Source organism: Protopterus annectens, chromosome 2.part0 (genome assembly GCF_019279795.1).
Source record: "Protopterus annectens isolate FY-2018-M chromosome 2.part0, PAN1.0, whole genome shotgun sequence".
NCBI lineage: Eukaryota > Metazoa > Chordata > Ceratodontiformes > Protopteridae > Protopterus > Protopterus annectens.
Genome location: NC_056728.1, coordinates 1,833,759,404 through 1,833,774,327, shown reverse-complemented (window position 1 = coordinate 1,833,774,327; position 14,924 = coordinate 1,833,759,404). Strand labels below are relative to the sequence as shown.

The 14,924-nt window shown below is 45.9% G+C and overlaps 1 protein-coding gene across 1 annotated transcript in view; it reads left to right on the top strand.

Annotated features, from left to right (window-relative positions):
• The window catches only part of SPEN (spen family transcriptional repressor), a 609,081-nt gene that overhangs the window by 535,911 nt on the left and 58,246 nt on the right, over positions 1 to 14,924 (top strand). Inside the window, exon 13 of the mRNA XM_044061866.1 lies at positions 2,045 to 2,239. Within this exon, the coding sequence (XP_043917801.1) occupies positions 2,045 to 2,239 (195 nt within the window). The remainder of the gene's footprint in view (positions 1 to 2,044; positions 2,240 to 14,924) is intronic.

Genomic DNA, 14,924 nt, shown 5'->3' with positions numbered 1-14,924 from the left:
GACAAACCCTCATGCCAAAGGTGGTATCTAGTGTGGCTCTTAACCAAACCATCCATTTGCCAACTTTCTATCCAAACCCCCAGAATAAAGGGGAGAAACTTCTGCACTCTTTGGATATACACAGGCAGCTATGCTTCTACTTGGACAAAACCAAAGCTTTCAGGAAAACTGAGCAACTGTTTGTAGCATATGCTGCATGATCTCAGGGCAAGGCTATCTCAAAGCAAACTATTTCCAAATGGATAGGACACTGTGTTCTTTACTGGTACACACAGCATGGAAAATCAGTCCCTAATAACATTAGGCCACATTATACCAGAGCAACAGCCACTTCAACAACCTTTCTCAGAAGAGTACCAACCAAGGAAATTTTGGAGGCTGCAACTTGGAGTTCAGTGCACACCGTTACCAAGCATTACCACTTGCCTCTTTACTCTAAATCCAGAGCAGGATTTGCTACTGCAGTTCTGCAGGGCCTCATAGCCAAGCCTAACTCTTTATAGACCAGCCACCCAACCTTAGCTTTGGGATTCTACCCAAGTGTAATGACTGCAGCAGTGTAACACGATGAACATAGTACAGTTTTGTACCTACCATAAATGTAGATGTTAGAGTGTTCACACTGCTGCAGTCCAGGTTACCCACCCTCCATCCCCTCGGTCCTTGCTGGACTTATCTATACCTTTCTATCCTATACAACCTTTGTGGTGTATTTGCTTGTAACTGAAGGTATTGTTTTTATTTTTTATGTATATTTTATTGGCAATATGTATTGCCTACCTACTTGGGGGCACCTGACATCTGGGGCAAGAAAAACTGAAGAAAATGGCATCGGATGCATCTTGTATACCCCTGGCGCACTGACGTCAGGGAAGAAGTGACAGCAATTGACGCCGGGCCAAGACTTTGGAACTCTGGCCGACTGCAGGACCACCTGACTGCAGGATAACCCAAGTGTAATGATTGCAGCAGTGTGAACACTCGAACATCTACATTTATGGTAGGTACAAAACTGTACTTTCTGCAGGGCCTCATAGCCGTTGCTAATGCTGTTTAGCTCCAGCCTCCCATCCATAGCTTTGGGACTGTACCCAAATGTGCAGCAGTGAAACACGAAGAACATAGTACAGTTGTGTACACTTACCATAAATGTAGATGTTCGAGTGCATTCACTGTTGCAGTCCAGGTTACCCACCCGCCATCCCCCTTTCTTCTGATGGAACCCATCTTTCCTTCTCTGATTTATACAACCTATGTGGTGTATTTGCTTGTAGATGAAGGTAAAGTTTATATTGGTGCACGTATTTATATATATATATAAATTTTGGCTACCCTTTTAGAGGGCACCTGACATCTGGGGCAAGAAAAACTAAAGAAAATGGCGTCGGCTGCATCTTTTATACCCCTGACGAACTGACGTCAGGGAAGGGGCGACAGCAACCGACGCAGGACCCTGGACTTCGGAATTCAGGCTGACTGAGGGCAACCTGCCAGCAGGATTACCCAAAAGTAATGACTTCAACAGTGAATACACTCGAACATCTACATTTATGGTAAGTGTACACAACTGTACTTTTCGCTCTTTTCAGTTCGATCAAGACACATTTGACAAACTGCGTCTGCGATCTCGTAATAGGGAACCTGTTAAAATATGTGGGATTGTGTTTTATGTCCTTTGTGTTCTGATTAAATTAGTAATTGATCAGGAGCATCTGTTACCTAACAAATCTTTTTTGTACACCCAGGTCATTAGTGAATCCATATACCTTCCCCTTGTCTAATAGTAATTAAATAAACAAGGCATACATAAAAAAATTACAGCAAAATTTGGTGGCAAAAGTTTTGCTTTTTTCTTGTGGTATGTTTGGTAATCATGAAATGATATGAAATGAAAGAAATGCATTATGTTTTTTTTATGTTTTCCAGAATTTTTCCATGAAGTACTTTTTATGGCAGATGTAAAAGTAGTTGCAGTAGGGCTCTGCTGATAAGTAAAATGTGCTGTGATATTTAAGGTGTTCCTTACTTGTGCTTTTTCACACAGAAATATCCAATTGTGTGGCAGGGCCTATTGGCACTGAAGAATGACACGGCAGCAGTTCAGCTTCACTTTGTGTCTGGCAACAATGTTCTGGCACACCGGTCCCTCCCAGCACCTGAAGGAGGGCCTCCATTGAGAATTGCACAGCGCATGAGACTGGAAGCTTCACAGCTAGAAGGAGTGGCACGCAGGATGATGGTAATAATTTTGTGCTATATTGTTTCATTTGTTGAAAGTACTGAAAAGTTTGCTTTCTTCAGGTCCTCTGTTAGTGAAGCTTGGAATTACCCATGTCTCACCTGATGGGCAAATGACTCTGCTCCTGCATTCCCACAGGCTAGCTCTGAAATTTCCATTACTTTTTTTTTTTTTTTTTTTTTGCTACAGTCTGGACTGGTCTGTGTACCTAGCCTGCAACTTATCCACTTATTCCCAATCCCAGATGCTCTTCACTCACTTTCTCTACCAGTGTCACTTTTATTCCTTTCATAGCTTTTAGTAAACTCCACTCACTTCTCCCTCCCACCCCACAGCTCTGCTAGTACCACCTCTCTTCGTATCTGTCTTTCCACACACTCTTCCTATTCACTTTTTCTACCTTCAACCCATCTGCCACCTCTTTAACATTCACTCTCACTCTCCTTTCTGCCTATACTCCTGTTACTATCTGTCCTCGTACATGTCACTTACTTAATACCCTCCATCCCATTAACATACATGCCAAGACTCTGCAGTCATAATCTGATCAATAATAACACACTCTATAGCTTTAATGCATGAAATTCCCTTACTCCACTACCTGTTTCCACTCCCCCTCTCTCTATCCTGTCTTCTTCCATCTTTCTGTCTTTTTCTGTGAACCTCTCTTGGACACATCAGACAAAACTGTAACACCTATCTTGTTCTTTCTCTAAAGACTGGCCCTCTAAATACTAACCACCAGAATATAATGTATGTGAGAAGGCTTGCAGCTTACTTACTTACTCATAAGGTCACCTTGATTATAAGATTTACAATGTCATATATATTTATGATATGTTTTATAAAGATATAGACACTGCTTAAATATTCATGTATTCTGCAAATGTATGCACACTGTTTAACATATCATGTATTGTCCGTGTCCCTTATGGAGGGAGGCAGTCTATAAAATAACTCTGGGTTCTGGCACACAAAGACCCACTACCTTGATAGTACCCCATCCTATATCTGGGGAATTAAGGTAAGATGTTGTCATATCCTGGGTGTTATAGCTATGCTTGTAAAGGCTCTTGTGCCATTAGTGTAGGAATCTCCCTTGAACCTATGAGTTTATTCTGTAAATAACTGTGCACTGTTTGTGTAGTGTCATTCTTTGTATAATATTGATAATTTTTGTAAAAAATCTGAGGAGCTTTTCTCCCCAGGCCTCTGCTGAACAGAAGATGTTCTTCATGTTTCACTGTTGCAGTCCTGATTTGTGGGATTTCCTGATGTGGAAGCCCTTGGCCGGTCCAACTACCAGAGAATATTTTCCCTCCTCCAGAAGCCGGCAGATGCCCTATTTGACATTACTACATTTGGGTATAAAGGAAGTTGGACGGTGCCATAACCTCAGTTCTTTCTTGTCATCGGAGCCCGAAGCAGAGTGCTTGTCAGTGCATTGGTCAGTCCACACCAGAGAAAAAAGGTGTCCAAAGGTAAGTACCCAGTTGGAGGAACTTTTCATGTGCTTTCTGACTAATGTCAGATAAATTTAGTAACTGGCTGCACTGTGGAAAGCAGATACCAAACCAGGACTTTAATTCCTTTTGTGTGACTTTTTAGGGAGCCTGAAAATGACATTCCTAACTGTAAGTTTTGTGCTCACTTTAATAGCAGAACTGTCAGTGAGTTGTCAGGGCATTTGGGTACCATGTTGTCGACCAGTCAAGCTGAGGTGGAAAAAGGAAAAGCTCTTCAGATTTAGGACCTCAAACAATGCTCATTTGCCATTGGCTGGCCCTCCTAGGGACATGATTGCCAAAGAAGGTGAGGCGCATTTGCAGCCCCCTTCGATGACTGAGGTGGTGGCACAGGCTGCTATCGAGTCCCATTTGGAGTCCGGTATGCCTCCAGGTCCCACTTCTCCTTTCAAGCTGAAGGACTTAGCTCGTTGTTGGGTCTGGGGCCGCTTTTCAGGCTCTGACTTCCAGCGACTGTTCTGACCGATTATGGCTCTTACCATCGTCAGGAGATCACCTCTGCCTGCCTCTCATGCGAGTCTGTTGTTCATCCAGGCACTAGTATGGAGGTTGGCCTTAAACCAAAACCTAAGGCGGCTCACAAAAAAGCTACACCCACCTTACCTCAGCCTAGGCCTACTGTCAGGCCTACCAACAAGAACTAGTGAGGTTGGCTGAGGATTTTATTTCCTTGGTCAGATCCAGACGCTCCCCTTCAGCAATGAAACATCCCCTGGTAAAAGAAAGAGGGATACCCCACCAGAGGAATTTTCTGGCTCTTTTTTACTCAGAGGAGGAGTTTGATCATGATGAGTCCACCTTTGAGGAGGGGTACATATGTTGCTTCCTAAAGGGATTCTGACTCTGAGGGGAACCTTGTCTCAGCCTCCCCTGAGGATATTTCCTTTGGGGAAGCATTGCATACCCTGAGGGAGCACTTCAGTAGGAAGCTCAGGATTACCCCCAGTCCAAGAAAAGGATTATGGAATTTCTTAATCTCAGTGAGCATAAACCACTTGCCATTCCCCTAGTCTTAGAGATGGTAGATAATGTCTTACAAAATTCTTCTTTACAACCAGACTCTCTTCCCCCTGCCCCTCAAAAACCTGACACAGGGTTCTAGATATCGCAAACACCTTTTTAAGAACTCTCTGGCAGACTTAGCTTATTGGTTGGGTCTGGGGCTGCTTCGTTGACTAAAAGGTCCTAAGGGAACAAAGGCAGACTCTTCCAAAAATCCTTTGCCTACAGACAGGGAAAGCGTAGCCTGAGACAGATTTGGAAAGAAAGTCTGCACCTCTGCTACCCTCGTCATAAGAGCTTTGAACTGCCAGTTTTATATGGTGAAGTGCCAGGAAACTATTTTTGGTCAGATTTGACAAAAACTGATGGGGATAGTCCCTCTCAAAGGAATTAATGGATCTATGTATCTCCTGTTGTCAGGTGGCTAAACATTCTCAGCACCGTAGCTCCGTATGATGCCTTGGAAGCCTCCAGCAGGCCATCAGCCACTGGATCTGTCATTAGAAGACACGCCTGGCTGAGGGAGCAGTTACTTCTTGAGCATGTCATATTCAGTCTCCTGGATGCCCCTTTAGAGAAAGATTTTTTTTTTTTTTTTTGGGTCCAAGGCTGAAGCTGTCCTAAAGAAAATGAAGGATAAGGGCAAGTTCATGCAAACTGTCAAGGATTTCCTTCAAGTCCAACCAACTTTATTCCGCCAGAATTACCCTACCAAACACTGGTCCATTCCAGACCCCAGTTTAAACCTAGGCAAAGGAAACCTCATGAAGAAACAAGCAAAAGGCAGCACCAGCTGGCTAGACAGTGGCAAACAGACCCCAATATGTCTGTGGGATCACGTCCCCAGGGACCTAGCAGGGAGCAGTCATAACCCCCCATACCCCTTCTGTCTTTCCCACTCACCCCCAGGGCTGGGTGGAAGACTGTCACTATCCTACTAAAACTGGACTGTCATTACCAGGGATCTGTGGGTGCTAAACATCATTCCAAGTAGTTACAAAAACAAGGTCAAACATCCCTTGATTTGCTCAGGCTTCCCAGATAGTTCTCCAAACCAAAAGACAGAAGCCTTAACCCAAATAGAGCTTCTGTGCGCTTACGGGTCTGTAGAACTTGTACCAAGATCCTTACAAGGAAAATGTTTTTACTCCAGACTTGTTGTAGCTCCCAGACAAGAAGGTACGTGGAGGCCAATTCTAGACCTGTCTAGGCGCTCAACCAGTTCTTACAGTTCCCACAATTCAAAATGCTAAGTCTACAAAAATACTGCCCATGATTTCCCCCAGTGTCTTTTTGGTAACTTTAGATCTAAAAGATGCATACCTCCATATCCCCTTAGAGGAGTCACACAGAAGGTTCTTAAACTTCAGAGCAGGTATGAGGTACTATCAGTTATGTGCTCTGCCCTTTGGCGTACTGCACCCTGGGTCTTCACAAGCTTCAGAGCAAGTATGAGATACTGTCAGTTATGTGCTCTGCCCTTTGGCTGTGTACTGCACCCAGGGTCTTCACAAGCTTCAGAGCAGGTATGAGGTACTGTCAGTTATGTGCTCTGCCCTTTGGCTGTGTACTGCACCCAGGGTCTTCACAAGCTTCAGAGCAGGTATGAGGTACTATCAGATGTTAAGTTGTCTATCTCACCTTCATTCTTGCTGGTTGGGCCCGTAGCCGATCCTCGGCTCCGACTCGGCCATCTTCAAAAGCTCGGGAGCTGCTTACTGGCTCGAGGCCCCCCTGTATCCCATGATGCCTGGCGCTAGATACCCAGATCTTGTTTGCCGCTTCTGCTACGAGGTTGCGTTTACTGGCTCTAGTCGTAATTTTCACTTTATTGATATATATATATATATATATATATATATATATAGAACTTTTGTATATTATTATAGTTAGTTGTTAGAATACTTAGTGTTCATACATAGCTGTAGTATTTGTTGGTGTTTAGTCTTCCCCCTTGAAAACTTGCTTTCTTCTTAGAGAGTCCCCCCCTCCCCCCCGTTTCCTTCTTAAGGTAGGCGTTTTAGTTAGAGGCTTATCCTTGTTTCTTTTTTTAAGGTATAAAAATTTTTTCTCTAGAAATTGTGGTAGTTAGTAGGTTTGTTTACCCTTTCTTCTAGTATAGAGTGTATGTGTGCTGTTAAGGTGTGGTAACTTGTGTGCAGTGTGTTTTTTTCTAGTTACCTACTTCCCTTTGTACTTTTTATCTGTAATTTGATATTTCCTTACAGGAATGTCTAAAGACACGAAAGTGTCTGGATTCAAGAAGTGTGACTCATGCTGTCAGAAAATGTCACTGACAGATGGTCACACTTCTTGTGTCTATTGCTTGGGCGCCCTACACTTATCTTTAGGGGTTTGCTTAAACCTGAAGAATTACCGGCCAAGTCTCAGTCAATTAAACCTTCCAAGCCATCGAAGCCGCCGGCTCCCAGTTCGGAGCCATCGTCGGGTGTTGCATCTGCATCAACTTCGGTTCCGGCTGAAACCGAAGTACCTATCTCCCAGTCGGTCCTGACTCTGCTGTCAGAACTGTTAGGGAGTCGAAAACGCTCTAGGTCGCCATCCTTAGAGTCAATACACTCGGCTCTAGAGTCGCCTTTGTTGCAGTCGGAGCGAAGTCATCGATCCCACTCTTCTCGGTCATCTAGGCTATCTGACCATGATTTGGAGAGAGTGGTGAGCAGGCTTTTAAAATCGCAGGCCCTGGCTAAAATGTTATCCAGCCCCCCTCATCAGGGTTCGGCTCCATCTGTCTCTGCAGTAGTTCCTCCTTCGACTCATTCCTTGAGCTCGGAGCCGGAGCTTGCTGGGACCGTGAGACTGTTGGCACCGATACCTACCCTTTTGGTTCCGTTGTCGGCTCCGATCTCTTCCATGGTGCCGTCCTTGGAGGGATCTGGGCGCCGGGACTCCCTTGTCGGCTCCGAGGGGGCGAGTGGCATCGGACCCTTGTCCAACCCCGTTCTCCCTCTCGGAGCTTTGGCGCAGGTGAGTTCGGCTCCTACATCGGCTTCGGAGCTGTCTGTCGGTGCCGGGAATGATTCCGGTCTCTTCGGAGCTGGAGCCTTCTCCGATATCGGGAAGAGGCACCTTCGAGGTCATGAGGAGTGTGCTGGCATCTGAGTCAGCCTCACAGTCAGCCTCATCGGCCCCCCCCCCCATTGTGCCTGCTCCTGTCTCTGCCCCTCCTCCAGACCCCAAGCGTGGGGAACAAGCACTCCAGGGCACCCCATTGGGTGTATCTTCCTCTTCCAAGGCCTCCCCTGTTCATTCAGAGGAGCCCCCTCGAAAGAGGAAATGCAAGAGGAAGCATGTTGACTCCCCTGAGTCTGTCACTTCAAATGCTGACTTGGAGGATTCGGAAGGGTCCCCCGAGCTCCCCCTCTGAGGATGTCTCTTTCTCAGACATCCTTGAAATGCTTAGGCAGAGGGGGAACTGGACTACCCTTAACCCTTCAGAGGATGTCAGTATTCTGGACGCGTTTGGTTCCCGACCTTCCATCTCCTGGGTGTCTCCGCCTTTCGATCCACTGATGTCTGTGGTGGCTCGGAAGGCGTGGTCAGCCCCAGACACAGTGGAACCAACCCCCTGAAGACCCACTAAATTTATTACTGCACCACAAGACAAACAATATCTGACTAAGGGTGTTCCCAGTGATGCCATGGTGATAGCAGCGACAACAAAAAAGGAGTTGGCTGAAACGTCTTCGTCTGTTCATCCCCCTAATAAGGAATCTAGGACGATGGACAGATATGGGACGCGGATGTTTGCATCAGCGACCTTCTCCATGAGGTCGCTGAACTATTTGTGCCACTTTACCCGCCTTCAAAGGGATCTCCTTAAACAGCTAGGAGATACCCTTCAAGATCTATCAGCTGCAGGGGTCCAGGCTAAGGTTACCTCCCAGCTGGCAACTCTTAATTCGGTAGTAAACTCCTCCATGCGGTTCATCTCTTACGCAGCCGATGGTGCGAGTAGGCCCGCAGGCACAGGCGTGGCCTTGAGGAGGCATGCTTGGATGTGGTTATGTAACTTTGCAGAACCCTTCAGGGCGTCTTTCACAAACACCCCCTTTGATGGTTCTGCTCTTTTTGGACGACAGGTGAAGGATACCCTTACCAGGTGTGAGCAGGAAGGCAAGACTCTCTCTGCTGTGGGAGTCCGTTTTTCCACTCCTTCAAGACCGTATCCCAAGGGTCAGAAGAGTGGGAAGATGTGGATGTCCTTCAAGAATGCAACTGCAGTCATAACATGTGGGTTGTCCTGCCTCAGGCAGCCCTCGGTCGGCCGGATTCCAAAGTCTGGGTCCGACGTCGGCTGATGTCGCATTTCTCTCCGACGTCAGAGCGGCTGGAGTACATAAGCATCAGCCGACGCCATTTTCTTCAGTCTTTCTTGCCGCATGGTGCCCGAAGCAGAAGCAGTTCGCAAGTGCCGGTCGGTCAGCTCCTGTATTCTACGATACCGAAGTCATCAAAAAAGCTAAGTACCCCATTGGGGACCTTTTCTTGCCTCAGCTGATGTCAGAAATTACTGAAAAAGTTAACAATTGTCTTTCTTGTGGTAAACAAATACCTCATAAGGATTTCCACTCTTACTGTCTCCCTTGCCTGGGCCCAGACCACGACATCTCCAGCATCCCTGAGGTGCTGCCCAGCTGTCCACCTTCGGAGGCAGTTGTGGGGAAGATTATCGCTGTACCCAAAAGCCTGACAAAGTATAACACAAGACAAATGGGTACTGTCTATCATATCCGAAGGTTACAAGATCCCCTTCCTTCGCACTCCCTACATTCCCAACAAATCCCTTCCAGATGTTCCACCCAATCTAGGGGATCAAGCAGTTCAAGAAATTTCAAAACTGCTAAGAAAAAGAGCCATCCAGCCAGTCCCAGCAGACCAGCAAGGATCTGGAATTTACTCAAGGTTCTTTTTGGTACCAAAAAAGACAGGGGACTGGAGACCCATTCTGGATCTCAGCAGACTAAACAGGTCTGTTCAAAGAACAAAGTTCTGGATGGTCACGCTACAGTCCATTTTACCCTTTCTGGGTCAGGACAATTGGATGTGTTCCATAGATCTTCAGGACGCGTACTACCATATCAAAATGGACAGACGCTCCAGAAGATTCCTCCGCTTCCGGCTGGGAGCCAGTCATTATCAGTTCAGAGCTCTGCCCTTTGGTCTCACTACAGCCCCCAGGGTGTTCACCAAATGTTTGGCAGTAGTTACCGCTCACCTGAGACTGCAAGGATTCCAGGTGTTTCCATATTTAGACGACTGGCTCTTTACTGCTACCACCAGACATCACCTGCTGCGAGCCAGAGACTACACCATCCAAACTTGCTCCAAACTAGGCATCACAATAAATTTCGAAAAGTCTACATTGTCGCCTTGTCAATCTATTACCTTTATAGGTGCAAACTTAAATACAAAGGACATGTCAGCGAGACTTCCATTAGTCAGAGTGCTAGACATTCGCCGACATGTGCAGGTCTTATTAGGATGCAAAAAAATTCAGGCCAGATTCGTCCTAAGAACCTTGGGTCTCATGGCAGCTGCTATCATACTAGTTCCCCTTGCTCGTTTTCATATGAGGATTTTTCAGTGGATGCTGTTCACCCAATGTTCTTTCCAGCAACTTCCAATGGTCTCACAAGATAATGATCACACAGACATGCAAAAACTAACTTGCTTAGTGGATGGTTTCCCCATCAGTACCCCAGGGCAGACCATTTGCTCTTTCTCCTCCAGTGGCTACGGTGACCACGGATGCCTCCCTGATCGGGTGGGCGGGGGGGAGGGCATTTTCAATGCAGACCAGTCCAAGGCACCTGGCAGCCTCACGAGTACCATCTGCATATCAATGTCTTGGAGATGAGGGCCGTGCTTTTGGCGTTGCAAGCTCTTCACAACTCTCTTCCTAGTGGGACCATTGCAATTCAAATGGACAATATGTCAGTAGTGTGGTACATCAACAAGCAGGGCGGAACCAGGTCTATCCCCTGTGTCAAGAAGCAATCAGACTCTGGCAGTAGGCGATCTCTTCCCAACGGTTTCTGATAGCGCACATCCCTGGGAAGTCCAACGTTATAGCGGATAGGCTGAGCAGAGCAATTCTCATGCCTCACGAGTGGTCTCTCAATCAGACCGTGGCGGACCAAATCTTCCGCAAATAGGGTCAGCCTTGTTGTGACCTTTTTGCCACCCCTTTCAACAGCAAGTGCAACAATTTCTTCTCCCTCTTCCCGGACACTCCCCCAGAGACGCTCTAGTTCACGATTGGCCTCAGGGACTTCTTTATGCATTCCCTCCATTCCCCCTAATTCCCAAATTGATACAGAAAGCTAATACATTGGGATGCAAGATGATCCTCATTGCCCCTTACTGGCAAAGACAAATTTGGTTCCCGTTCCTGCATCATTACCTTCTGGAGCAGCCCTGGACCCAATTCCGGACCTCCCGATCCATCACTTGGGCGGGCTGCACCAATCCCTTCAATCTCTCCAGCTCACTGCTTGGTTGCTCCACTTCCGACCTTAGCCAGGCTTCCAAACATCTCCCACTCGGTGCGTGAAATCATCTTATTATCGCCCAAGTCTACCACTAGAAAGACTTATGCTAGTAAGTGGAAATGTTTCTCTTTCTGGGCAGAGGCTAGGAATATAGATCCCTTTTCAGCCCCTGTGCACCATATTCTGGATTTTTTAGCGGAACTTTTTCGTGCTGGATCTTCTTCTGCCACGATTAGAGTGCAGTTAGCTGCAATTTCAAACTTTCATACAGGTCTGTCGGACACTAGTATTATGTCCCATAAGCTTTGTAAAGCTTTTCTCAAAGGGACTACTTTACTCAGGCCCCCAGTGAGAGATCCCCCACCTCCGTGGGATCTAAATTTGATCTTCGCTTCCCTGATACTGCCCCCTTTTGAACCGGCAGCTTTTTGTTCCTTGAAGTTTCTTTCTTGGAAAACCCTTTTTCTGGTTGCAATTACTTAAGCCAGAAGAGTTTCTGAGCTTCAGGCCCTTTGTGTTCGCCCTCCCTATCTAGCTTTCCACAATGACAGTGTGTCTCTCAGGACTAATCCTTCCTTCCTTCCAAAGGTTTCTTCTGACAGTAATTTGAATCAATCTATTGATCTGCCTGTGTTTTTTCCAAATTATTCCAACAAGGCGGAATACAAATTGCATCAGTTGGATGTTCATAGACAGTTACGCTTTTACTTGCATAGAACTAAGCAAATAAGAAAGTCAGACCAGCTGTTCCTGTCCTATGCTGAGGGCAGACAAGGTCTACCTGTGTCGAACGTAACCTTATCTAGGTGGTTGACATCTATCATTACATTTACATATCAACTAAGGGATAAATAGCTTCCTGCTAAACCGAAAGGTCACTCTACTAGAGCTCTAGCTACTTCAGTGGCTTTTCAGACAAGATTGCCAATGGAAACTATTTGTGCGGCAGCTACATGGACCAATCCTCATACCTTTATTTCACATTATAAGCTGGACGTGGCCTCCAGGAGCAGAGCTGATTTTGGTTCCACTGTTCTGAAGAGTCTGTTCCGATGACCCACCCAGGATTGAGGTGCTAGGGACGCTGTCCCAACCAGCAAGAATGAAGGTGAGATAGACAACTTAACATTAAGAAGTTATGTACCTACCATAACGTTCCATGTTAGTTGTCTTCTTCTCGTCTTCTTTCTTGCGTCCCACCCTCCATCCCCCTATCCTAGTAGACCGAGAAGAGTTCCTTATATTTTTATCACTGGCTGAGTCTTCTCTGGCTATTACTTCTGACTAGCAGTCTCTCCAGTTGGATTCATGCATCCTACCACATGTTTTTACTGTATTATTATTATAATTGTTATTATTATGTCTGTAGTTAGGTTTACCAAACGAGATCTGGGTATCTAGCGCCAGGCATCATGGGATATAGGGGGGCCTCGAGCCAGTAAGCAGCTCTCGAGCTTTTGAAGATGGCCGAGTCGGAGCCGATCCTCAGCTCCAAGCCCAACCAGCAAGAAAGAAGGCGAGAAGAATACAACTAACATGGAACATTATGGTAGGTACATAACTTCTTATTATGTGCTCTGCCCTTTGGGTGTGTACTGCACCCAGGGTCTTCACAAGCTTCAGAGCAGGTATGAGATACTATCAGTTATGTGCTCTGCCTTTTGGCTTGTTTTCTGCACCCAGGGTCTTCACAAAATGCCTAGCTATGGTTATAGCCTTCTGCATGACAAATGAAATTCAGTTTTACTTTACTTGTATGACTGCCACATTCAGGCAACAAGCCTAGAAAAAACTCAAAGTAGACTTGCTTTACACCCCAAAATTGCTAACCTCAGTGAGGTTCACCATCAGGACAAAACAATCTCAAACAAGCCCAACAAACAGGACTATGTTTCTGGGAGCCTAACTGGACTCAGTTCTTCAGAAGGCTTTTCTCCCTGCAGACAAGGCTACCTTCCATTTGTCAGGAAATACCTCACAGCCAGAATGTATGTCAGGGCCTTGGGGTACATGACCTGTTGCAGTCTCATGAGCCCTCTGGCCAGACTACATATGGGAAAACTGCAGTGGTAGCTCAAAAGTGTTTGTTGCCGATATTCACAGTTCCTCACCTTCATAATAAAATTGTTTCCTTGCTTCAGGAAAGAGTTTGCTTGGTGGACCCCAAGCATACTCCCCCAGTCTGGGCCTTCCCTTCAGGTTCATCCCTCAGAACCATGCCCTGGTAACAGATGCATTAGAAATGAACTGGGAAACCCACTTCAGCAACTTCAAGACTAGAGGTAGATGGGGCTCCAAGTTCATAAACAAACACATCAACCTAAAAGAACTAATGGCTGTTCAAAAAGGCCTGATTTCCTTTCAAAATAAATTGAAACCTAGAGTACTCATAATGAAGACAGGCAATACCACAGTTATGTGGTACATAAACAAGCAAAGGGGAGGATTTGCTTCCTAGCCATGGACCTTTGGGAAACAGCAAGCTCTCTAGAGCTGCACCGCATGGCACAGTACCTCCCAGGAGAAACCAGTCAGCTAGGAGTCTCTCAGACTCCCACAAGTCGGGACTGCATTGGTAAGTATTTCTAAGCATAGCCAAAAAATAGGGTGTGCCACAAATAGACCTGTTTGTCACCAAAGAAAATGCTTACTTAAAAAAACTTTGTTCCAGGAACAAAAATGAAGTCAGCCTGGAAGTCAGATACGTTTTCCTTTCCTTGCACAGGGTTATACGTCTATGCCTTCCCGCCCATTGCCACTGCTACCCAGGGTATTGCTGAAAATAAGGGAAGAGGGGTAATTCTGATAACCCCTAACTGGCTGAATTAACATTGGTAATCTCTATTACTTGGTCTAGCCAACACGGAGCCACAGATAGTGGACCTGGTAATGTAGAATGGGCACAGTAATACACCCCAACTTGCACAGACTCAAATTGACAGTTTGGATGGTACTCTTACTTTGTAAAAATCCATGCTTTACCTGTTTCTGCCTATCTGCCTTCTCAGCCTCCTCTCTTTTCACATCTCCTCATGAAACAGTTTCTGAAAGGGGTTGTCCACATTAGGCCTCCCAGAAAACCTCCTCTTCCTTCCTGGGTCCTCTGTTTCATTCTGGAGAAGCTCACCATCCCACTTTTCGAATCTAGGGCTTCTGCTGATATACAGTTCGTGAAATGGAAGTCAGCCTTAATACTAGCCATCATTTCAGGCAAAAGGGTGTCAAACAAAGCCTCAGATCTTTGTGTGTGGAACCTTTCATTATTTTCCACCCAGACAGTGTTTCTCTCAGAACCAACCTTTCCTTTATGCCCAAGGCAGTGACAGAGACCTCTTTAAACCAGACTGTATACTTGCGTCTATATTCTTTCATAACCCTCAAAACAAGGGAGAAAGGATCCTTCATCCTTTGGATGTGCACATGCAGCTGTTATACTACTTACCAAGAATGTCAAGAAATCAGACCAACTTTTTATGGCCTTTGCCAGTAGCTCTGAGGGGAGACCAGTTTCAAAACAAACTATTTCCAAATATACTCCCACTGTATTCTCTTTTTGCTGCAGCAGTCATGGTAAAACGCCTCCTGATGCTGTGACACATTCCACTAGGGCTACTGCTACCTCTACTGCCTTTCTTAAAGGGG